Source organism: Akanthomyces muscarius, chromosome 3 (genome assembly GCF_028009165.1).
Source record: "Akanthomyces muscarius strain Ve6 chromosome 3, whole genome shotgun sequence".
Lineage (NCBI taxonomy): Eukaryota > Fungi > Ascomycota > Sordariomycetes > Hypocreales > Cordycipitaceae > Akanthomyces > Akanthomyces muscarius.
The window spans coordinates 2,821,772-2,844,752 of NC_079243.1; the positions used below are offsets into that span (position 1 = coordinate 2,821,772).

Consider the following 22,981-nt stretch of genomic DNA (forward strand, 5'->3'; position numbering starts at 1 on the left):
CAGTAAAATTAATGATGCATACAATAGAAGCCGTGTCAACACCTTTTTTCCTTTCATTAGCCCACCGAAAAGCACGCGACTTACGGCGCGTTCGTGGCTTGCCCGGTAATGAGCACACGCAGGAACCTGATCAGGATGTCCAGTCCCGAGCGCAATTTATGGTCGTATTGCGCCGAATGTAACGCTACATGCAGGCCAAAATGAGCACCGGACCTGCATCACTTCTTTTTCCCCACGCTACAGGGACGACGCTAACACTGAACGCGTTCCTCCCTTAAGTGCATGGCAGCGCGGGCACGCCGCCGACAACGAGCACAGCATGACATTTACTAGTAGTCCAATGACAGCAAATTGGCTCTGGTCCCGTGCGCTCTCGCACCATTTACTCGACAGATGTACCCCGTCATTAATAGTAGAAAGACCCTTCAATCTCTCATCGCGACGCGCTTTTCTCCGTCCAATATGCCAGCTCTTGTCAGAACGACCTTGCCCATCGTGACTCCGTATCAAGCGTCTATTGATAGCTCTACACTAATGGCAGTTCGCGTCATCTCGTGCTCGGCATCATGAGGGACACGATTTCATATCTCTGGGGGCAAGGTGCCGAGAACCATGCTCATTCTCTGGGCAATCGTGTTCTCACCTTCCCAATATGAACATTGTCAGGGGTCACCGCGCCGTTAAACCCGAGACGGGCTCTTTGCCTATTTGAACAATACTAGATATAGGTAGCGTAACTGTGTAGGCTAGCAAGGATATAATGGGACTTGAGAGCGACTTAAAAGAAGCGCGATGCCTCTTCTCCCCGCGGGCTGTCTCATCTTGAGAGATCTGCTGTAGATACGACAGTAGAGACCGCTCTACAACACCTAGTCATGAAACTATCGTATGCCCTGTTGGCGGCCCTGGCTGTTCCAGTGGTCCAAAGTCTCTCGCTCGGTGACCGCAACCAAGCCTACAGCATCGTTCATGAGCCTGGCAAGAGAGAACTGCTTCAAGACATCATCACCTGGGATGACAAGTCGCTCTTTATTCGAGGCGAGCGCGCCATGATGTTTTCTGGTGAATTCCACCCGTTCAGACTCCCCGTCCCGTCGCTGTACCTGGATGTCTTCCAGAAGATCAAGGCTATGGGCTTCAACATGGTCTCCTTCTACGTGGACTGGGCCCTGGTCGAGGGCAAGCCGGGCGAGTTCCGCGCCGACGGCATCTTTTCACTCGAGCCCTTCTTCGACGCTGCTGCTAAGGCGGGAGTCTACCTTCTTGCCAGGCCCGGCCCGTACATCAACGCCGAGGTCTCTGGAGGTGGCTACCCCGGCTGGCTGCAGCGCGTCAAGGGCATCTTGCGCACTGATGCCCCAGACTACCTGGCGGCAACCGACAAGTGGGTTGAACGAGCGCAGCATAAACCAACAAGATTCGTTTGCGGACTGACACGGCTGCAGCTACATGGCCAACATTGGCGCCATAATTGCCAAAGCCCAGATCACAAACGGCGGCCCCGTCATTCTGTTCCAACCGGAGAATGAGTATAGCGGCGCCTCTGTATCCCCGTTTCCGAATAAAAAGTACATGCAGTACGTCATTGATCAGGCCCGCAAAGCCGGTATTGTGGTGCCGCTCATCGACAACGATTCGTACCCTGGTGGCACTGGTGCGCCGGGCACTGGTGAGGGCGAAGTAGACATTTACGTACGGCGCAACCCTCGTCAAAAACGAAAAAGGGTTTGGACTGACCAATTTCAGGGATTTGACTCTTATCCCCTTGGCTTCGACTGTGTAAGTTTTTTTTTTACGGTACATGAATCGTTGACTAACGCACAGTAGGGTCACCCCGACGTATGGCCAGCAGGCAACCTGCCAAGTGACCTGCACAAGACACACATGCGACTCAGCCCAAGCACGCCATTCTCGATCGTTGAGGTAAGTTTGCCCCTGATAGGATATCGGGTGGGATGAGGGCTCACCTGTTGTTTGTTACAGTTCCAAGGCGGATCCTACGATCCATTCGGCGGCTACGGCTTTGACCAATGTTACAAGCTTGTGAACCATGAGTTCTCTCGCGTCTTTGACAAGAACAACCTTGCTGCTGGTGTCAACATTTTCAACATTTACATGGTAAGCAGATTTTAGCCCTACAATGTCCGAGCGCCATCTAACGAAAACAGATCTTTGGAGGCACCAATTGGGGTAATCTGGGTCATCCTAACGGATACACCTCTTACGACTATGGGGCCGTACGTTGCTCTCTCCAAAACATGCCGACGTCTCTAAACTAATTCGGTCACAGAGCATCAGAGAAGACCGTTATATTGACCGTGAAAAATACTCGGAAATGAAGCTGGAGGCGCAGTTTATGCGCGTTTCTCCATCCATTCTGGAGGTCGCACCAGGCGATCCCACGACTGGCGTTTACAGCGACAGCAAGGACGTTACCATCACACCCATGCTCTCGAACAAGACTGGCAACTACTTTGTTGTTCGCCATGCAGACTACCAAAGCCGGGACTCGGTGTCGTATACCGTGAAACTGCCCACCTCCGAGGGAACTCTGTCTATCCCACAGACTGGCGGCCAGCTGACCCTGTCTGGACGTGACTCCAAGTTCCACGTCACTGACTACTCTGTTGGAGACTACACGCTTCTGTATTCCACAGCGGAAATCATGACCTGGCAAAAGTTTGGCAATCAGACGTTCGTCATCATGTACGGCGGCGCTGGCGAGCTGCACGAGTTTGCTTTGAAGAATGCGATTGGCGTGGACAACAGCTACGGCAGCAAGGTGGCCTACAAGCAGGGAAACGGCTCCGTCATTGTCCAGTTTACGCCCACCCCAGAGCGTCAGGTCATCCGCTTCGGCGATCTCACCGTATTCATGCTCGGTAAGTAGCGAGGCCTGTCCGATCTTTCGCAAACCCGTCACTGACATGGCACAGACCGCAACAGTGCATACAACTACTGGGTGCCGGTGCTTCCCAAGGGCGGCTCCGCGTACGGCAGCTCCGTGATGAATCCAGAGACCATTATAGTCAATGGAGGATACTTGGTCCGCTCCGCCTCCGTGGACGGCAGGACTGTCTCCATCCAAGCCGACTTCAACCAAACCACCCCTCTCGAGATCATCGGCGCTCCCAACGGCGCGTCCAAGCTGTCCATCAACGGCAAAGCCACATCCTTCAAAAAGACCAGCGACGGCACTTGGCTCTCCAAACCATCCATCGCCTTCCCCACCATCAAGCTCCCCGAACCCAAGTCCCTCGACTGGTACGCCATTGACTCGCTGCCCGAGATCCAGTCCAGCTACGACGACTCCCGCTGGACCAAGGCCAACCACATAACCACCACCAACCCCAAGGGCACTCCGCTGCGCACCCCCGTCTCCCTGTACGGTTCCGACTACGGCTTCAACACGGGCAACATGCTGTTCCGGGGCACCTTCACCGCGACCGGCGTCGAGGACCAGCTCGTGCTCACGACCTCGGGCGGCGAGGCCTACGCCGTCTCCGCCTGGATCAACCAGACCTTTATCGGCTCCTTTGACGGCAACAAGGACTGGGACACGGTCATTGTCACGCACAGCTTCCCGAAGCTACACGCCAACGCCTCTTACATCCTGACCGTTGTCATGGACAGCCTCGGCTTCAACGAGAACCTGACGCCCGGCAACGACGACATGAAGGCGCCCCGCGGCATCCTCGACTACAAGCTGCAGTCCTCCTCCTCCTCCAGCAACAGCACCGCCGCCACGCCCATCACCGGCTGGAAGATTGCCGGCAACCTCGGCGGCGAGGACTACAAGGACAAGTTCCGCGGCCCGCTCAACGAGGGCGGCCTCTTCTTCGAGCGCAACGGCTACCATCAGCCGTCGCCGCCGCTCGAGGCCTTCACCAAGGCCGCGACGCCGTTTGACGGCACCACAAAGGAGGGCATTACGTACTACACGGCCAAGTTTGATCTGGACCTCCCCGCGGACGAGTACGACATCCCCGTTGCCTTCCGCTTCGACAACGGCACCACGCCCACGTATCGCGCGTTGCTCTACGTCAACGGCTTCCAGTACGGCAAGTACATTAGCAACATCGGCCCGCAAACCGAGTTCCCTGTGCCCGAGGGCATTCTCAACTACAACGGGGAGAACTGGCTCGGCGTCTCCGTCTGGGCACTCGACGGCGACGGCGCCAAGGTCCCTGGGCTGTCCCTCGTGTCCCGCCCGCCAGTCTTGACCAGCAGAAACAAGGTTGACCTCGTCGACGGCCCCTCATACACCAAGCGCGACGATGCTTTCTAACTCCACGTCCAATCAGCACATGTTTCGGATTTTTCTTTTCGTCTTGTTTTATATTTATCAAGCTATGATGCCGTTATTTTGTCATAATCAGTCTCTCATAATCAGGATTGTATCTCTTTCAATGTTAACACAATAATGCAGTTTTATGCATCTCATCTATCCCCAAATCGGCGCGTTTCTATATGCTGGTGAGTAGTAACTATGCAAAACACGATACGGCGGCCGCCACATCGCCGTTGAAATCTCGGAGCCCCGACGCACTCCGTTTCGATACACAATTGGGGGGAGACTGGAGTCCCTCTCCACAAACAGAAACGGAGAGCCATCAAATTCATCAGTTCCACCCGCCGTCGTCGGACGTTGAGAGGGGGCATGCTCGTAAAATGTCGATAATCTAGGCTGCTCCAAAGACGCCCTGGCAGGCTGCCGTTGCTGCTGTAGTTGCTGCTGCTCCTGCCATCTCTCCGCCAGCTCTAGCGCGCGGCGACTGTGCGTGCTGATGGGTGCTGGCGTGCGAAGCGAGCGCCCCGGGCTGTTGCCGAGGCTGGGCAAGGACCTTGCATGGCGAATCGGCGACACTTCGCGGGCCTGCGTGGAGGACGATGGGCGGTTCACGGTTGAGCTAGAATTATCGTGCGTTGCGAGGGGCCAGAGGTCTTCGTCCTCATCGCTCAGCGGCGATACAAACGGGCTGTCATCAGTGGGGGAGAAAAACTGTGGCTCGTTATCGTCATCGTGATAGGGCCCGTATTGCTGCACGACCTGAGGCATCGTATGTGAGCGAATATGCGACGGCATGGGCGGGTATATGTCCTGTCTTATTCGCGTTTCCATAGAGTTCTCGTGGGAGCTTCTGTTCCCAAAGCCAGCGGGAACGGGCTCAGGAATTTTAATAGGTCTTCTCCTCTGCGGTAATTCGGGTTTTGGGGTAGGAAGCGGTTTGAATTCCGCCGTCTGGGATCTTCGCAGCTGCTCGATATCAATTGGTCCATTCACTTGCTTGGGAAGATCTCCTTGGAAGCTGACGTGGGCTCGCGGCGTTGCGCTTGTTCTGTCGAGCAAGATGGGCACACGCTCGTAAATCGTTCGGTAGCCCTCTGGGTGATCGCGGCGACTGTGCTCTTTTCGCCGCGTAACGCGAGGCGCCGAGTGTTCTTCATGACCTGGAAAGCGCATTTGATGTGCTTGGCCATCTGACTTGCTAGAGGCATGGCCCTTACCCTGTTGCCCGACGCTACGGCCTTTGAACGATTTCCGCGGCAGAGGTAACGGCTTTGTAGCATCGCGATTACACGACTCTCCTCTGGGCGATGAGGGTGCTGCTGGCGATGCGGCTCTTGGGTGCTTCTTGGCCAATTTCCGACGTGATTTGCTTGGGCTCCGCGCCGTCGCCTTGGTGGCGGAGTCCTGATCGGATGCCGTTCTCTGATGCGAGGGTTTTTCCACGAATGCCGACTTGGTGTTTGCTTGCAGATAACTCTTTACTCGATTTTGCCGTATGAGATTCCGAAAGGACTGAAATGATAGATGCGGCCCATTGCTATTATCGTTGTTTGCCTGCCTGTGCTGGACAATATCGTCCGAAATCATGACCGGAATGAAATTATCAGAGTATACACTAGAGCTGTCGTCCGCTGTAACTCTTGTGCTTTGTCGCCTTATCAACTTCAGTTGCTCATCGCCAATGACTGATGGTATTCTGGCACGTATCGTTTCCACCGACATTCGTGAATGATCGCCTGAGATTCGGCCCCGACGCCCTTGAACAGTTTCGCCGACGTGCATGCTGTTGCGAGGCTCTCGCGGCAACGCGTCAGAAGAGTCAGCAGGGAGGCGCGCTATGAGATTCGAGTCATGTTGAATTTCTGCAGGGAGAGATTCAGGCGGCAATGTACGATGCGAATTGGCGGCATCGCCCGACGAGGTCTGACTGTCATTCTTGTCGCCGTCGAGGTCCGCCGCCTCATCCATGTTCGCTTCACCTCGCCGCATTGAAAGCGGTGAGCCATTCGTAATCCGGAGGGAGCCAAATCTTATACTACCCAGCTGCCTATATCCCGCCTCAGTAGAGTTACCGAGGTCATCGAGGCCTCGGTGCTGGGCTGGGGTGCTGAGAAGAGGGGCCGGATCTGTTTCAGCCTGCACTGAAGGAGAGCATGGGTAATAGACTGGCGAAGTTGGCGGATTTGTGCGATGGACTGCGATGTCAGATTGGGTCTTTTTCGGTCGCGTGGCAATGCCCGGTATTTGCTGTAGAGAGCGGCGCCGATATGGGATGTAATGCGGTAACTCTCTACTTGTATCCGAGTCTGAGGAAAGGGTGCGCCAGGACTCGGTCGACGAAGAGCTGCTTAATGCAGGAGGAGAGGAAAAATAACGATCGTCAAGCCTTTTGTTTTCCGCGTCATTTCCCAGCCCTTCATTTTCCTCCAAACTGGCCGCCCGAGCGCTGCCTGACACGGGAGCGCTCCGAAGTGGGTGGAATGCGTCCGTGCTGTGGCGGCTGGGTCGACTTTTGTAGCAGCCAGCTGGGGCTGAGAGATCATGGCCGAGGCTAGGGCTATTTTTAGTCCATTGCATGCTTGACAAGCTCTGAGATTGCAGCAATGCAAATTTCGGTACTGTTGGGATAGCATCGTCCTGCCCGTGGTAGGCACCGCTCAGTGGCGTTGTCGGAACACCACTGTAGTCGTTTTCGCCCGCAATTTGCACCCATTTGCTCGTGGCTTGATGCTTGGAGAGCCGGCGTCGGTATGGGTTTCCGAGGTCGTCAGAGGAGTGAGCGTTGCCCATTTTCTCAGAACAATGTATGGCTTGCAGAGAATCGGATCCGACAGTGGCTGGCGCGGTCGCTTCAACAAACGGCGATGGAAACACTCCCGAACAGCCAGCCAGTATATCAAGAAGAAGAAAATTGGCAACATGCGTTCATTTAGGTAAACGATGGAAAAGCCATGATCGATGATATAGCCATGAAACAAGCTAAGCCGCGAAACGGCAATTTGAGGGGCATCCATGCGTGCCATGGCGATGCCGTTTTCAAGGTTCTCATGCCTTACCCCGTGTTGGACCCAGTGTTGCAGAATTGCCTATGCGAGAGCAGCGCGGAGCGGAACCGTCCGAGCAGTAGTCTTGGCTATTTGAAGCGCCCTGCTTGGGCTGCGTTGCTTTCAACTGGCTGGAGCTGATGGTGCAAGTTCGTTGGTAGTTCGGTTTCAACGCGGCCTCCCGTCGAACGCGTCTTGCTGACCCTATCCGGTCGACCAGCGTTTCATCGCAGGCTTCGACGTCAGCCAGCACATGGGATTGCGCACCTTGAAAACTAAACTTTTTCAGGCTTGAGTCTTGTTCAGACATAATTTTCTGTCTATGAGCCAAATATTACCAAGCGATTTCCCCGCCCAGACGCCGCGGTTTTGCGCTCCAGTCGACGCTTTGAGTCGAAGTACATCATGCAAATTCGCACGCGGCGGGTACATTAATGACTCGGCCTCTGATTGAATATAGCTCATGTTCTAAATTTGTTGTCGGTCTGTCTTTTTCAGCTGATGATCCAGGGATAAAGGTTCAGACGCAACTAGACCAAGTTGTCATGTTGACACACCAGCTGACCGGATGATCTGATTCCGTGACTTGATACATCTTGTTCTGGGCCAATCATAGATACCATATGCATACAGGTTGATTCAGCATTGTATGTGAGCCGCATGCTCGTCTTTCCTTACCCAGCGAACATGTCCGACATGAGTATTTCTTGCCCTTGAAATGTATCATCGGCAACCATGTTGAGCACTGCCTGAGATGCACCAGGCGCTGCCTTGCCCCTGCCGAAGGAGGAATTTGTATCAGGGAATGGATTTCTTCCAAGTGTTCTGATGATGCGGGAGAACGACTCTCGCATTTGCAAGTCTTTGTTTGAATCAGCTCTCGGCCCTTGCCATCCACCCAAACAAAGCATTGACTCTAGCATGCGGACACGGAATGTTTGTTCATGCTCAACATCTGATATGTTATTAGCATCTTGACGGCCAACGGGATGGCAGTGGTCCTTGTGAAGAAGTGTAATCGATCGCAATATTGTCCATTTGATTGCCAGGTGTGGTGGTTTGGGGTCGAAATCGATCCTGACCCCGCGATTGGCTATGCTATCATAAGACTTATACAGCTATGATGGGCGGCGATCGGCGTCGCTCCGGTGGTACGATAAGCAATAACGATAATGCCGCAGGACGAACAACTAGACGGGGGAAATATATCTCGTCGTGCTATTGCGTCGGATTGAGCGGGTATTGGTCAGCCGGCGAATTTTGTAGGGGCCGCGGAAACAGATGAAGGGCCTCTCCCGCGTCTGGATCACGCGACGGTCAACACCATATCAGCGCGCTCGCCGAGCTTGATATCCTTGATTCGAAGCTGGTTTCCGTTTCGGTGTGTTGATACCTGCTCCGCCGGTGTTGCGGTGCTATTCTCCGATGACGTAGGTACATCCGCGACTGCCAATTTGCACTTGGTGTACTCGGCCAGCGTCCACGTCCACGCGCGCACCGACGCCAAAGGTAATCTTTTCGGGTGATGGATCGTCCGGGTACCACAGGGTCATATCTCCGTTGGTAATGAGATGAGTGGTAAGCCCAGCATGGGTGTGTGGCGGATAATGAGCGTTTCTGGCAGTACGCGACTCTAGGTTAGCTGATGAGGAGGGAGCAGATGGTTGGTACTTACGGGCCATCAGTCCAGGTAAAGACGTGGGTGAAGCCCCAAGATTTGACCTTGTTTTCAGCTTCTGTGGGCATTCTGGGAGGATGGCCTTTCTGCTGTGCTTCAGTGATGGACTGATGGTATCGATGAATTACGACTTGGTTTGATGCAAGCACAGGTATGTGGAGGGGGTGGCGATGCGATCTCAGTCACAGTAGACGCTAAATTAGCAGTGGTTCATTGTGCCTGGTGCCATGTAACTCGCCAGCAGTGCCGCAACTAGCCAACTCTTATCTAGCAAGGTTCAATTATACCTATTTCCTAGATGTGGGCATGCAAAAGAGGGCCAAATGGCTGCCAAAATTGATGTTGACCGACGGTTGTCAATAACCACAGTCACCGCGCGACGGCAGGGCTGCAAAGCATGCACGATTGATTCTTATTACCGTTTCTGGACCAAGGTTGAGCTGCTGTGCCTCCGCCACGACGCTGCTGCAGGTGAAACGGGGCGAAGCCAAAGGTGGCAGCAGGGATGTGCTAGGGCAGTTGGGCAGTACAGGGGCCTGGCCACTGTAAATTACAGCGCTGACTTTGTCTGCGTCGTAGGGCGCCATAGGGCGTTACCTACCTAGGTACGGGGCTGTGCTCGCTGTACTCAGTAATAAGTACGGTAATTACCTTATACCCAGTAAACAAATTACTGGGCTGCTGGTTACTGGTATTTCGGTATCCAATTCCGTGCAGTGATGGCTTTCTCGGCGCTATCGTCTGCCATGTCGTATTGCCAAGTGCCGACCTGCATCAACTTGGACAGGTTGCTGGCCGCATCGCTTCGCCCCGGACTGCTGCCATCCCAACCGCCTCACTCTCCATCATCCAATCACCAATTCCATCGCCCGCCAGACGGTCCAAGCCTCGTCAGCCGGTTCCATCCACAATATTGAACGCTACCGCGGCTCACGACTCAGAGCTGAACTTTTCTGTGGTCAGCACCGCCCTTGCGCCCCCACTGCCCACGCCTATCAGTGGGAAGAGCCGTCCCGTTGCTTGGTCCGCAGCCTCATCAGCCTTGCGAAGCGTGCCCGTATCCATCCAGGGCCGCTCGCCTTACAAATTACAATGACGCCCAGTTTTAGTCGCGAGTGAGCATCCTCTCACTTTGCATCTTCGCGCAACACCAGACCGCTTCTGCATTGCTGTCCTGCCCACGCACTGCGAGGGCTGCCTGCAAGCTGCATGTCTTGCTTCCTGTACCCCTTCTCGTCGAGGCTGCGCTGCCACTACCGCTGACCTGCGTCACTGTCCTGCCTGCGACGACTCGCCCAAGGCTCTTATCTGCAAGAAGCGGCTTGACGGCCGTACAAGGCCACCATGTCGCTCTCTTGTGGCCTATGGGTACGAGCATTTCGTCCTACCTACGACTCCTACTTGAAAGCCACTGACCAAGCTTCCTTAGCCACGTCGCAAGTCCGACCGTTCTCACCCACACGACAAACGCGGCCGCATGCGAACCATGTCAATTTTTGGCAATACCCATGGCCAAGCGACCGGCGCATTGCACAAAATGGTAAAATTTACAGCATTCGCCTCGCCAGGAGCACCTCCATTGGAGGGCCAGTTCCCAGCCGACAGTCGCACTGGTACGGTCCATCTACCCGCTGATATTACTAGCGTTCTGAACGACATTTACCATGAGCTACGAGGCAAAGACAAAATCTTGTCCAAGCGCAAGTTTGAACAATTCCTGCGCCAAACTCAGGGAGAGAGCACAATCTTATTGCAAGACAAGGGTTATACAGTTGGCGACTTTCAAGCGACGTGGTATTTGAGCTACTCATGGGACGCTGTTGCGCCGTTACCCGAAAAGGATGTTACAAGGCCATTGACGGACTACTTCATAAGTAGCAGCCACAATACCTATCTTGAAGGACATCAGGTATTGTCCAAGAGCTCGCCTCAGGCATACAAAAATGTGAGTTGAGCAAACCGCCGCGCAGCGAGCTTTACTGACAACCTGTCTTGAAAGGTTCTGCTCAAGGGAGGCCGCTGCATAGAGATTGATGTCTGGAGCGGCGAATCAGCAACACCAAGGTCAAGCTCCAAGTCTCCCGCCATTCATCATGACCGGCATGCATCAGCTTCCTCCTTGACGCATGCCTACGACGAGTTTCGCGAAAACACGAGAAAATATCTCGGAAGCGCCTCGCACTCGAGAAGCGTAAGCTGCAACAGCGCGACTTTAGTCGAAGATTCCCCAAAATCGAGCCTACACGCATTTCCGTCTACCGCAGACAAAAAAGACCGGCTGCATCTGCCACAAACCCCTGTCACGAGAGGCCGCAGCCTTATAGCCAAGGGAGAACCGCTAGTTCGCCACGGGCCCAGGTTGACCTCCAGCTGTGGATTTCGTGAGGTTGCCGAGGCTATCAGAGACACTGCATTCAAGGCCAGCGATCTGCCCATCATCATTAGTTTTGAGATGCATGCAGATTTGGAACAACAAGAAGCCATGGTCAAAATTATGGAGGAAGTGTGGCAGGACATGCTCCTCGTCGTTCCCGAAGAAGGTTGTGACCCTCTGCTCCATGTACCGCGCCTCGAGCAGCTGCGTGGGAAAATCCTCGTCAAGGCCAAGAGAGCCCATGAAACCCATTCCCAGCCCGTAATATCCCTGTCTGCGCCTACCACACAGGCTGAGTACGGACATGATGACGAGCTGGCACACCACGTAGCGAAGCTAGGCAAGTCAATGTCTACCTCTGCGACGCACGCTACGCCCCCTCACGACTCAAATTCAAAAGTAGCGATCCATGAAAAGCTCAGAAATCTCGCAATCTACACCAGAGGCGTCAAGTTCGAGGGCCTCGACACCAAGCAAGCAACACAACCCAATCACATATTCTCCATTGGTGAAGACGATATTTTTCATCTCGACGAGAAGCACCATCGTGCCATGTTTCTGCATAACAAAAACTTCTTGATGCGGAGCTATCCAGATGGCCTCAAGAGGTTCAACAGCTCGAATTATAATCCCGCCTACTTCTGGCGCAAAGGCGTGCAGATGGTTACCATGAATTGGCAATATCCCGACGACGGCATGATGCTTCACTATGGCATGTTTGCGGACGAAAAGGGCTGGGTTCTCAAGCCACCTGGATATCGAAGCTCCGACACATCGAGCCAGACGCAGCACGAAGCAGCCACTGTGCACACCATGGATCTGAGCTTGACCATCTTCAAGGCGCAGCACATCCCCCCCAGGGGAGATGGGGACGGCGCCGAACGCCACGGGGCTGCACTGCAGACTTTTACCAGGGCTGAGATACGCACGGGAAGATTCATCGATTTTAAAAAGGACAGCACGCTTACGGACGACACGCACGCCAAGAAGACCCAAGCTTACAAATCGCATCATCCGTCATTTGGCCGAAGGGGTGAGACGCTGACATTTCGCGACATTCCCAATGTTGTGGAGGAGCTGAGCTTCTTGCTGTAAGTCAATCTGCACAACCAATGACTAAAGCAAATGACGGACTAATCACCGTGTTACAGGATCAAAATTGACGAAGTAGGAGTCACTGGTGTGATCAACTGGCCAACACTGGCCTGGGCATGCATACGACTGGATCGTCTCCAGCCAGGCTATCGATTCATTAAATTAATGGACATGGGTGGGCGCCCAGTCTCCGAAGGTAGGCTGTTTGTCAAGATTGCAAAAAACCTTCGACGAAGCAGAGGTTGAATAGAGCATCTTACAGGCCTCGTACTGGCGGCCATCTTGCATTGGGCAGTTTACTGCGCTACGGAGGACAGATTGAGTGCTCTTTATCGTTAGAACTACAGTGTACTATTACTATTTGCATGGCTAGGTAGGCGTACAGGAGCACGCACGGGGTCATGAACCCACAAACATTTGTCTGTTTTGTATTTTCTTTCGCCCATGTCGTCTCTCATAGTTGGATACCAAGTTTCTGTTATTCGTCTACCCATCACGAGCGCTCCGCCACCTTGACATCAGTAATTCCGCTCAGTGTAAGCCGTCCAGATCAGCCAAATGCCGACGACAAACACCGAAGAGCAAACGCCGCAGACGAATACTTGGAATTGTATTTTGCCATGATGGCGTCCGAAGTCCTGCCCAAGGAAGCCTTGACTTCCTAGTCCATGACCGCACACCCGCCCTTCCTACTTTCCACCCCGTTTCGCAGCTGCTGTGCGGGATCCCCGATCGCCCTCGAGCAGATCACCCGCCACGTGACGGCTCGGCTATTGAAATCGACCTCGTCGTGGGACCAAAAAAAAGATACGACGAGTCTCCATCAGCGTCGACTTTCCCTGCACGAGTAAAAGCAAAGAAGATCATCCTTCCACATGGGACAAGCGAAAACTCTAAAACGGCTTTGCTGGATGATCCGGTCTCGTGCCTTGGAAGCCCAGACGCCACGCAGAGGAGAAATTGGGCCGAGTTTGTGAAGTCAGTCCACCTGCGCCACGAACGACAAACATCTCGTATCGATGGCAAAAGAGCATATCTGTTCTTGTCTCTTTCAATTGCCGATCTTCTCGTCTCACTACCAACTCTATGCTTTCTCTCTTTTCTCCGCGTCTCGCTTTCCGCAGCCCGGGCTGGCCTCTTTGACGCGGACCCAACCTATCGATACACCCCTTCACCTGACCCGAGTTCTGGTCACTCCCATCCCCATGCGCCTACTTCTCTCGCCGCTGAGGTGTGTTTTCTTGCGCGTCCCGCGTACTCGGGACGAGTACTGGTTGCGTCGACAACACGTTTGGTACAAGACCATCAAAAGCACACCGGTCATGTGAAGGACAAGTAGAAGCCGGCCGATCTCGCCCCATCTCCTGTCCCCCCATCTCCTGTCCCTTTCAGCCAGCCTTCAATCCCGTGAAATGGCCTCTTGAAAAGTGTAAATGCAGCTTTGATAAGAGCCAGCACGCTCAATGGCTCCCACTACCCACGTCTCTACACAATCAAGGTTCTTTTCATACGACTACCACCAGTACGTGATATTCTTGCGTAGTGCAAAGGCTAAAAGAGGAAGTAGTAGTGGCAAAAAGCAAATGCGAACCAGTTTCCCGGGAAATCAAGGGCCGTGCCGTAGCATCAGTCAAAAGCAACACCCGCTCTCCTCTCCTGGGGCTGAACATCCCCCCCCCTCCTCTCAGTCTGCACCCCTCAGTCTGAAGTATTGAAAAAGAAAAAATAAAGGGGAGAAAGAAAAAAACACACGACAAGATGAAAAGGTCATGCAACATTTTCAAGCCAAAGCTTGACATCGCTTCGGGGAACAGCCCGGTTAGTTCCCGGGAGCAGGGATCAGTTCGGCCACACAATAAAGATGAAAAGAACAGGCATGTTGCTTTTTTCTCCCTTCTCTCTTTTCTTCCTTCTGGGCAAGCTCCTCCTGCATGCATATACCTTCTCTATCGGGACGGGCATTTGGTTCCTTGTATTTTTTGCTTTTCCCCTTATCCGAGTCCAGCGCAAACTGCGTGCATTCCGCTGTCTCTGATTCTTTTCTCCGTAGCGCAACCACTCAGCTGCTGGGGGTCAAGGGGCCTATTGCCACGCTCGACTGTTTTTAATATACATGGTGAGTCCCCTTTCCCCTCTACGAATTCAGATATCAAGGGGTTCTCCTCTCTATAGTCGCAAGGTTTGCTTTTTCTGTTCTTGATCTTGTTCAGCGCTGTTTCACGTCCCCTTTTCGGCTTCTCTGCTTCCGTAACGCTCAAGTCGGGCGGCGCTTTTGTTGCGTCTCTGCTGGGTTGAATCGTCTCAGGACGATCAACTGCGATCTCGGCGCCGCCAGCATGAGAAAACAGCAACTTGAGATGCCAAAGCGTAGCAGACGTTGAGCTTGCCAGTGTTCAGCCTCACTTTGGCGGAAAGAAGTCCGGCAAGCTGAGTCCTCTTTGGCGTCAAGCTACTGGTAGTAGTGACGGGGACCGCTGAGACACCAAGCTGTGTTTTTTAAAAGACGTCACCATTGGTGCATTGCCTGAAATTCGCAAACTTGCTTCTTTCCGGCTCGTAGCGCTTCTTCTAGATGAGGAAATTACGAGTAAATGTAGCCCCTAGCCATGTGATCAAAGCCGTACGTGTTCCATTCTTTTTTGTAGGAATATTTCCTTTTTTTTTTTTTTTTTTTTTTTTTTGGCCCAGCGCGCCATCTTGTTCAGTGGCCCGCCTTCGTCCGAACCTCGTAGCTTTCTAAAATTAGTTTACATGCTCTAGGCAGTAGGACATACCTTCTTTGCTTCTTGCTGGTTTAGGTTGCAAATGACCTATCCGCTGAGCCAAGATCGCGGATGTCAGTTGTTATGATTACTGCACCTTGGATGAAACCCTACATCTCCGAGTCACCGGTAGTGGATGTGATAGATACTGCACTATCAACACTAGATTGCGATGCATCGGATTCCAGTGTGAGTGGCAATTCTTGTGTGGACTGTGTGACTGCTGAGCGCCGCTGCCAGCTGCGGAATCTTTTGGGCGGTGTGTCTCGCTAGCCTGGATAGGTGACACACATACCGCACTGGCTGGTAGGGCGAGACAAGACCGAACACATTTCTCCCCGCGGTAAGGATACATGTACTTTGCTGGTAGATGCAGATGCAGATTAAATGTTTGCATGCTATTGGGCAGGTGCGTAGTAGAACATGTTCCCGCGCAGCTTGAAATTTACAACAGGCTAAAGTTTGCAGTTAATTTACCGTCCCACATGTAATTTGGACGATTTGCTGCCGTCGGTGTGTACGTGTGCGTGTTGTTGCCACCCGTGATGATCGAGAAGGTATATGCTTGCGAGAAGCTTCGCCTTGTGGTGCCACTGCAAGAGCGACATCGTCCCGCATCGCCCCAGCAGCTGTAAACAGTACGACAGTCTACAAAGCCGGGCGTGTGAGAGTTGAATTGATGCGCCTGTTCTCTTGTATGCCATGGCCGCGAACACGGTTCAGACCAATATGTGGCGGCGCCACTGCAACAGCCCGCCAGGTTCGCCTCTTGCGCGATGTGACACTGCCTCCTGCGCAAGATGAGATCTGTATAGCCCGATTATCTGCAGTGTACGGATACATTGAGCAAGATTTGGGTGGCTGGAAAATCTAGGCCCGCTGGTCTGACCCATCGGCCACTTGCTGTGACAGCTTCATTTCACATGTATGCTGTCCGTAGAGAAAAGGGGTTCGTAGGGTGAGCAGGGGAAAGTGGTCCTGAAGCTCGGCCGACCCGATCGCTCGTTACCTTCGCCCGTTATTGTGTAGTATTGCAAGCCACGTTTGGGCCTACGCCCATCCAACCACAGCGACGCGGGGTGAGTTTGAGAGAGTTGAGGCCATGCTCTTCATTGGACTGCGTGCAGGACGGAGTAATGCAAATCAGAGGTGCTTCGGGTGAACATGGCCTCACCGCCCTTCTCGATCGCCACGAGCGCTATGAGACTGGCGCGTCCTGCGTGTTCATTCTGGTTGCACAGAGAGCACTTGAGCACCACGGCGACCACAGGGCGACACTCAACACTGCAGGGTCAGGGGCTGGCCGACGCAGTTCCACCCATGGACCAGGTGTGGTGGACCGGCTCTACGGCGCCCGCAGATCTGACAAGAACCGACGACACGGAGCTGGGCCACCGCTAGGCGAAGCAAGGGACGCTAGCAGATAACATGATGCCAGTCAACCAGTTTGGCTAGGCGGGTGGCTCCCGTTGCTCTCATCACGAGGGAAGCGATCGGTGGGGAAGAGAATGTACTTACTCGCACCTGCGTTGAATATTTCGTGGCCCTATCTTTGAGAGCCACAGCCGACTTCGTACCGCCAGGAGTAGTTATCTGGCTCTTCAGATCGCGTCGCACTTCGGAATGCTCGAACGCGATACCGGCAGCTAGAACGCTGTAGTATGCACATACAACGCCTAAAGAAGAGCAGAAACACGCAGCATGCAGCCGAAATCTTCCCGGACTTGGATATGAACTCCCGCGGGGCCAAGATGAGTAATCGTGAAAATATTCATGGCACGTGTGTAAGAGAAGAGTGCTGTCATCGCCGATAAGCGTACTGTATCCAGTTCCTGCCAAACTCCCACTACCGCTTAGCTTGAATAGTGCTATCCACCGTGTGCTCAATGCCAACGAAAATACAGGGCCGGGGCGGTGATACCCCTACATTCGGCCGATGTTGAAGTAATTCCGCCTGGGGCGTTCAGCCGAATAGTTTCGGTAGTAGTAGTCAGAAATGCCCAGGGGCGTTTGAAGGTGGCAGCAAGACCAACATCGGCTAAGGGCTGCCAGGGTCTGAGGTGGTAGACACGATTAGAATGTGTTGTCACTGTAATAACTCGCCAATCCAATAAATTTCAAGACGCCAATTCCACAACCAAAACGGCCCGCGGTTTGCGCTTAGTGGTTGTTTGGTTTCGCTTGTTGCGCGCGTTGTCGAATACCCTGAGTCAAATTAAGTCGAAGTAGCTGCTGAGTAGGAATTTGATTCACCAGGCGCATAATTTTTCATTTCCATCCAAAAGGTGGTAGTGACATGGGTTAGCATGAGCGTTGGAGCTTGGCTTGGCATCTAGGTGCCAGTAGTTCGAGGCAGCTTTTGCATGCTGGTGTGCGATAGTGCCGTGGAGCATATTCTCTCTCGTCTCTTTACCTGCAGCAGGTCAACAGCTTGTTTGGCCGGTAACGTCGGGGCTAGATCGGGACGTGGGGCTCTCTTCTCGACGTACATGGTTTAGCAATGGCAAGCGGGGAGTACGAATATACTCTCGCCAGGGATGATTTTCACCTCCATCGAGGCTGTTGACTGTTGACTATTGACTGGGACTGGGTGCTAGTTTCCCACTAGTGAGACGTATTCGCTGATTGATCAGTGTGCATAAAACGCGAGACTAGGCGGCCGTGCGGCTGGTGGGAAGCTGAAGAGAAACACTGTATTTGAATCGACAGGGTATCAGTAATTATTTCTAATCCTTGTTGTTTTGTAGCCTTTGCGGTGGCGTGGGCGTTGTGCGTGGTTGCGCGACGGCTATTGGACAGAGTGTTAGACCTTGGCTTTAGTAAATTATGAACAGAATTGCCTCCACGAGCTGAAAAAAAAAAAGGTCAGTATGTAGACCTAATACAGCGCAGTGAGGCAGCCACTCTCGAATAACGTTGGCGGCCGCAGCAACCGGAAAATTGTTCGGGCTTTGGGTTCTGTCCACGTCTCGATGAAGCCCCAACATTGATCGCTGCGTTGCTGTGAAGGCGAAACGACTCGCTGCCACAGTGCAACAAGAGGCAAGCAGCAAGCAGCGAGCATCCGAGAACAACTAGAAGCAAGTCGGCCCGCGCAGATGGCGCGCGCTAGATAATAACGTGTTGGGTACACATCGTAGCACGCAACACAAAAGAACCAATAGTACTTCGTACCGGCATCCGAAATTTTGCGGCAAACTAGTCCCTGCGTCTGATAATTCGCCACCGAGCATCGATCAACAAGCGATTGGGAGTAGGATGAGGTGCAAAAAGCAGGTTGAGCAGAAAATCTTACGCGCCACCAAAGAGTCGGTACGACGTGATCTTGTGCGACGTCGGGATGTTGCACGGATCTGGCGGTGATCGGTTGTCGATCGGGCATGTGTGCACATCAGAGACTTGGAAAGGGTCGGAAGTTGTTGTGAGACACTCATGCTTGTCCCTGCTTGCCTGCCCATGAACAACATAGGTGCGAGGGTCTGTGTCTGGGCCGTTAGTGTTGGTTTGGCGAGGGATGCTGGTAGCATTCCAGCAACTCAATTTGCATATTTTGATAATCTCATCAATCAAACGCTGCGAATCGGCCGTTATGCAGAATTAGAATTTGTAAAGTACTGTTTCAAGGGATATCCAAGCGGTGTTGATGATGGCCCGTTTGCGCGTTGGCATTCAAGTTGAGGCATCTGACGTGGCGGGCTGACGACCTGTAATATTATCAGCTGGGGAGCAATGTGGCAAAGGCTAGCCGGTAACTATGGCCGGGCCGTAAGATTACAGCAGCGGCATATGAGCTGGGATGCGCAAGTATGCAGATTGATCGGGATGGATATTGGATGCAGCTGGTGGTAGGTAAAGCTGGAGGTGCTAGTGTGTAACAGTGTGAGCCACTCGAAGTGGCTGGCCTTCAGCCACTGCGGCGCTGGCGACGGAGTTGGTAGTCTGATGGCTGTTAGTGGCTGATTAACTCCGACCTTGATGTTCCTGGTACATTATTAGCTGCTGATCAACAGCCCAATGGCTTTGGAAGTTTTGTTTCAAACATCGTAAACATGATGGTATTCAATTCCGAATAAATTTTGAATTTTTTTTTTTTTTTTTTTTTAAAAACCCACCAAAAAAAAATCATGAGCATCAAACTGTATTACGACTCAACAGGGAGCACCTCAACTCCGTGCAAGTCTGCATCCGCCCACAGCAATAGCAAATCGAGGCCGTGCGAGCCGTCCCTCTTACCAGCAGGTGGTATCAATCTACGCCTCGTCTATGCTGCTGATACTCTACTTGCAAGCTTATACGTAGCGCGTTTCTGCTACCTCTTACGATCATACCGTCAGCTACGGTCTAACCCGCATTGCATTAGCTCTAGGGTGGCACGGTGGCACGGTGGCTACATCACGGCGGATGTCGCAAACCAAGGTCACATCCATACAACCATATGTGCTGAGAAAAGGGACGCTAATAAAGGTAGAAAAGGGTGGTCCCGGTGCAGAGCCACACAACCCCTGCCGTTGCCTCCGTTGCGACTTGCAGCTGCTTTCCCGAGCATTCGGTTGGGGCTTTGACACCCAATCGATGCTCCAAGACCGCCCCGCTGCTGGGATCTGACACCTCGACTGACGTCTTCTCACGCTGGTCCGTGGACGGGGCTAACTAGCAAAATGCCCGGCAGGGCAACCCAGAGCCACGGTACCGTGAGTGCAGAAGTCGGTGGTGGCGTTCCGTGCATCAGCTCGCTTTCCTCGCTGCCAGCTGTGATCAGTGCACCACGACGCGACACGGCGATAAAGGGGAGTTGTTTGTTGCACGTGGGCAAAAGGCCTTGCCGAAAGTGTAATGTGCCGCCACAAAAGACAAACACACAACATTGGGCTCACTTGTGGGCTGACCTCGGGGTGCGCTGAGAAATGGCAGCCACCAAGACGCAGCTGAGACTGCAGAAGGTGCCGAGTCGAGTCTGCTAACAAACAGTATTGACTCTGACCACGGCAGAGTTGCGAGTCAAAAGAGGATCGATGTTGACATGGTCATGCTCATGGCCACACAGTCCTCACTGCCGGGAGGTAGTCAAGTGACAGCGTCCAAACACAGGCGTAGTCTAGTTCTCCAGGCTGCTTTTAACTACGCGGGGCTATAGTCATTGGACTAATAATGGTGGCGAGAGGAGTACTTGCACTGGAGCCCGACCTTATTGCAGGACCTGTGGTAAAAAATGACGAGACGAATCCCTTTGTCGCCGGCAAGACGTGTGCTTGTCTAGCGTCACTCAGAACAACCAGTAGTTTTCCTTCCGTAATTATTCGGTCATCAATTTTGGCGCCGCGTCGCGCGTATGCACCGTCAGTATGTGTGTAATGTTGACCATGCGTATGCGACACAAAACATGATGCTAGGTTAGGGATGCCGCTCTTGCGAGGCAAAGTTGCGAGAAACATGGTCAACCAAATACGCCGCAGAATACTTCTCGCAGCTTCTTTTCATTTTTTATTTTTTTATTTATTTTATTAACCGAGTGCCAGTAGAGCTAGTCTGTGCTACATGAGACGTCAATGATGATAAAAATTGTCAGAGATCGGCGCAAACGAAGCCACTGAAATTCGTGCCCCATCCACTGGCGGCGACTACCATCATACCATGTAAGACCGACAAGACGCTGCAATTTGTCATTGTCGTCACACGGCGACAACTTCCCTTCGTTGCGGAATTGCTCAAGCTTACGAGCCAAGCCAGTAAACCCAAGCCATCCCATGCACAGATACCCCCCTCTCAGCTCAGCTGTGACTTGGACATGTTGATTGACCGCACAATCCCACATTTATCTTGCTTTGTGTTATTTTTACTTTACATTCATACTGTTTCAAATGTCTCGCATTGGGGCTTTTTTCGTTTCCTCTAATCTGTACTCGCCGTGCTTGTTTCCGCACTTACACTGGACAGGGGGGTGGGCAACCCCTCCCCCCCCCCCCCCCCCCCCCCGAGCTAGTGTTAGTGCTGCCTGCCAATGTCCCGGCAGCCCAGTAATCCGGGCTCGCCCAGGTGCAAGAGACGAGCTACTATGGGGCATCCGGTTTCTCTCTCCTGCGTGGTGGCTTTTGAGGCTTTGCGGCTTGCAGCTGGAGAGTTGTCTTTTCCCTGCACTTGGTCGTGTTATCCACCTGTTGGCGTCCTCCCCTTGTCGTCTTCTTCCTTTATTTTTCAACCAACTGGCTCTTTGTTGCAAATTCGCTCCAATTTTTGTTGTCTTCGTTTCTTTTTTGCCGCTCCTGGTTGATTTTCCAGCTTCATCACGACGGGAAATGGGCCCATTGCGTTTCCGCAGACACACCGATCGGGACAGCACCAGCGTTCCGTGACGGGATGGCTTAACCTAGTAATCATCGCGACTGGTTACACTCTCTTTCCACAACAGGCCTCGCATCCCCAGCTGTGTCTCGTGTTTCCTCTCTGCTCTCTTATTCGAATTTGGTTGTAAATGTTACCAATCTGCAGCTTATAGTCGGTTTGAGGTTTTGTGTGTGACTGCTGCATGGGGTGCATGCAACCATGCCCCAGCACCGGATTCTAGGGCCAAGGTCTCTCGTTATACTTCGTAAATAGATCTGCGTAACAGGCGGTGCTGCACAAGTGGCTCGCAACCGATTCCGGATTCGCAAGCATGGCCACTCCCAGCGATTCTGGGCGTGCGACACACCAAGATGTACAACCCGATCGAGGGGTACAGATCTAATTTACCGGATACAATCTCATCGTAGTGTAACATTTGTATCGCTTGAGCAGCCAACAATCGCCGGCTCGCCGCCTTTTGCCCTCGTATATACTTGCAGTACCCAGGTACACAGTGTAATGAGTACTAGCGAATATCCGACAGAGTCTCACAGGTGAGATGACACGTCTGCTCCAGACACATGGCTCCGCTCGCAGAACCGCCCCGAGACCTCGACCGCCGCCCGCTTGGCTCCCGATCGTCAGATACCACGGGCAGTCCACCCAGTCCCAAGGTCTTGGGTCGTCCATTCCCGTCACACACCTTCCCAGGAGCCTGGGTTCCACCGCGCTTAACGACCCGAGAGGCCGTGTACCAATCCTAAGCCGTCCCTGTTTTCTGGCTGGCTTGTCACGTCCTTTTTTTTTGCCCTTTTTTTTTTTTTTGCTTTTAGTCGCAATTCGCAAAACCATAAATGGCAACGGCCCCCACTCCCTTAGCATGTAGGAACCACCAGCCTAGCATCGACAACTTGCCTCAACATCTTGCAATTCTGCCTTTCTCGATCTTATTAACTCTTGATCGCTCCCTCTTCCTCATCCTCCAGCTGTCTCGTCACTGGTACTTTTCTGCTGCCATTTCTGCTGCCCTTGGCTCAAACAGCCCTCTTCACTGCTCTGACATCACACGTACAATGGTTCCGCCCCGCCAAGTTGCTAGGGCCTTGCCTTGCCCTGACTGGGAAGAGAAGAGTGAGCCGCGCTATGATGCTGCGACGCCCGAAACATTTGATATAGATGGACTGCTGGCTCTAGGACCAAAGGTGAGTTACAGCTCAGCGATTTGACCCGCATATGCAGCATGCGCCGTCATGCGCCTGCCTTGAATTCTTCCACTGACCATCCACTCGCGTGCCACAGATTCCCGGTACCAGATGTCCAACCTGCGCCTTGGCTGGAAAAGAAGTTTGGGTGATCCCAGGCCGCTGCTGTGGCTACTGCGGGACCCCCTGCGACGCGGATGTGCTTATTCAGTAA

At 53.1% G+C, this 22,981-nt stretch overlaps 6 protein-coding genes across 6 annotated transcripts; 3 read left to right on the forward strand and 3 right to left on the reverse strand.

Moving 5' to 3' along the window:
* Positions 1-875: 875 nt before the first annotated feature.
* On the forward strand, positions 876-4,288 carry LMH87_002281 (uncharacterized protein; the record flags this gene model as incomplete). Its single annotated transcript, XM_056193707.1, has 8 exons — positions 876-1,384; positions 1,446-1,692; positions 1,747-1,779; positions 1,828-1,923; positions 1,984-2,118; positions 2,169-2,237; positions 2,291-2,882; positions 2,937-4,288. 8 exons carry the CDS (start codon positions 876-878, stop codon positions 4,286-4,288), a joined length of 3,033 nt encoding a protein of 1,010 aa, XP_056050716.1.
* Positions 4,289-4,444: 156 nt separating this feature from the next.
* Positions 4,445-5,464, reverse strand: LMH87_002282 (uncharacterized protein; the record flags this gene model as incomplete). Its single annotated transcript, XM_056193708.1, has 2 exons — positions 4,445-5,257; positions 5,315-5,464. 2 exons carry the CDS (start codon positions 5,462-5,464, stop codon positions 4,445-4,447), a joined length of 963 nt encoding a protein of 320 aa, XP_056050717.1.
* A 3,286-nt stretch (positions 5,465-8,750) lies between these two features.
* LMH87_002283 (uncharacterized protein) lies at positions 8,751-9,081 on the reverse strand (the record flags this gene model as incomplete). The annotated part of the gene is made up of 2 exons (XM_056193710.1): positions 8,751-8,952; positions 9,011-9,081. 2 exons carry the CDS (start codon positions 9,079-9,081, stop codon positions 8,751-8,753), a joined length of 273 nt encoding a protein of 90 aa, XP_056050718.1.
* Positions 9,082-10,357: 1,276 nt separating this feature from the next.
* On the forward strand, positions 10,358-12,821 carry LMH87_002284 (uncharacterized protein; the record flags this gene model as incomplete). Its single annotated transcript, XM_056193711.1, has 6 exons — positions 10,358-10,381; positions 10,443-10,626; positions 10,696-10,958; positions 11,013-12,478; positions 12,539-12,678; positions 12,745-12,821. 6 exons carry the CDS (start codon positions 10,358-10,360, stop codon positions 12,819-12,821), a joined length of 2,154 nt encoding a protein of 717 aa, XP_056050719.1.
* Positions 12,822-17,576: 4,755 nt separating this feature from the next.
* On the reverse strand, positions 17,577-18,477 carry LMH87_002285 (uncharacterized protein; the record flags this gene model as incomplete). Its single annotated transcript, XM_056193712.1, has 3 exons — positions 17,577-17,657; positions 17,734-17,803; positions 18,419-18,477. 3 exons carry the CDS (start codon positions 18,475-18,477, stop codon positions 17,577-17,579), a joined length of 210 nt encoding a protein of 69 aa, XP_056050720.1.
* Positions 18,478-22,638: 4,161 nt separating this feature from the next.
* LMH87_002286 (uncharacterized protein) lies at positions 22,639-22,981 on the forward strand (the record flags this gene model as incomplete). Its single annotated transcript, XM_056193713.1, has 2 exons — positions 22,639-22,767; positions 22,865-22,981. The coding sequence occupies 2 exons, from the start codon at positions 22,639-22,641 to the stop codon at positions 22,979-22,981; spliced, it is 246 nt and encodes an 81-aa protein (XP_056050721.1).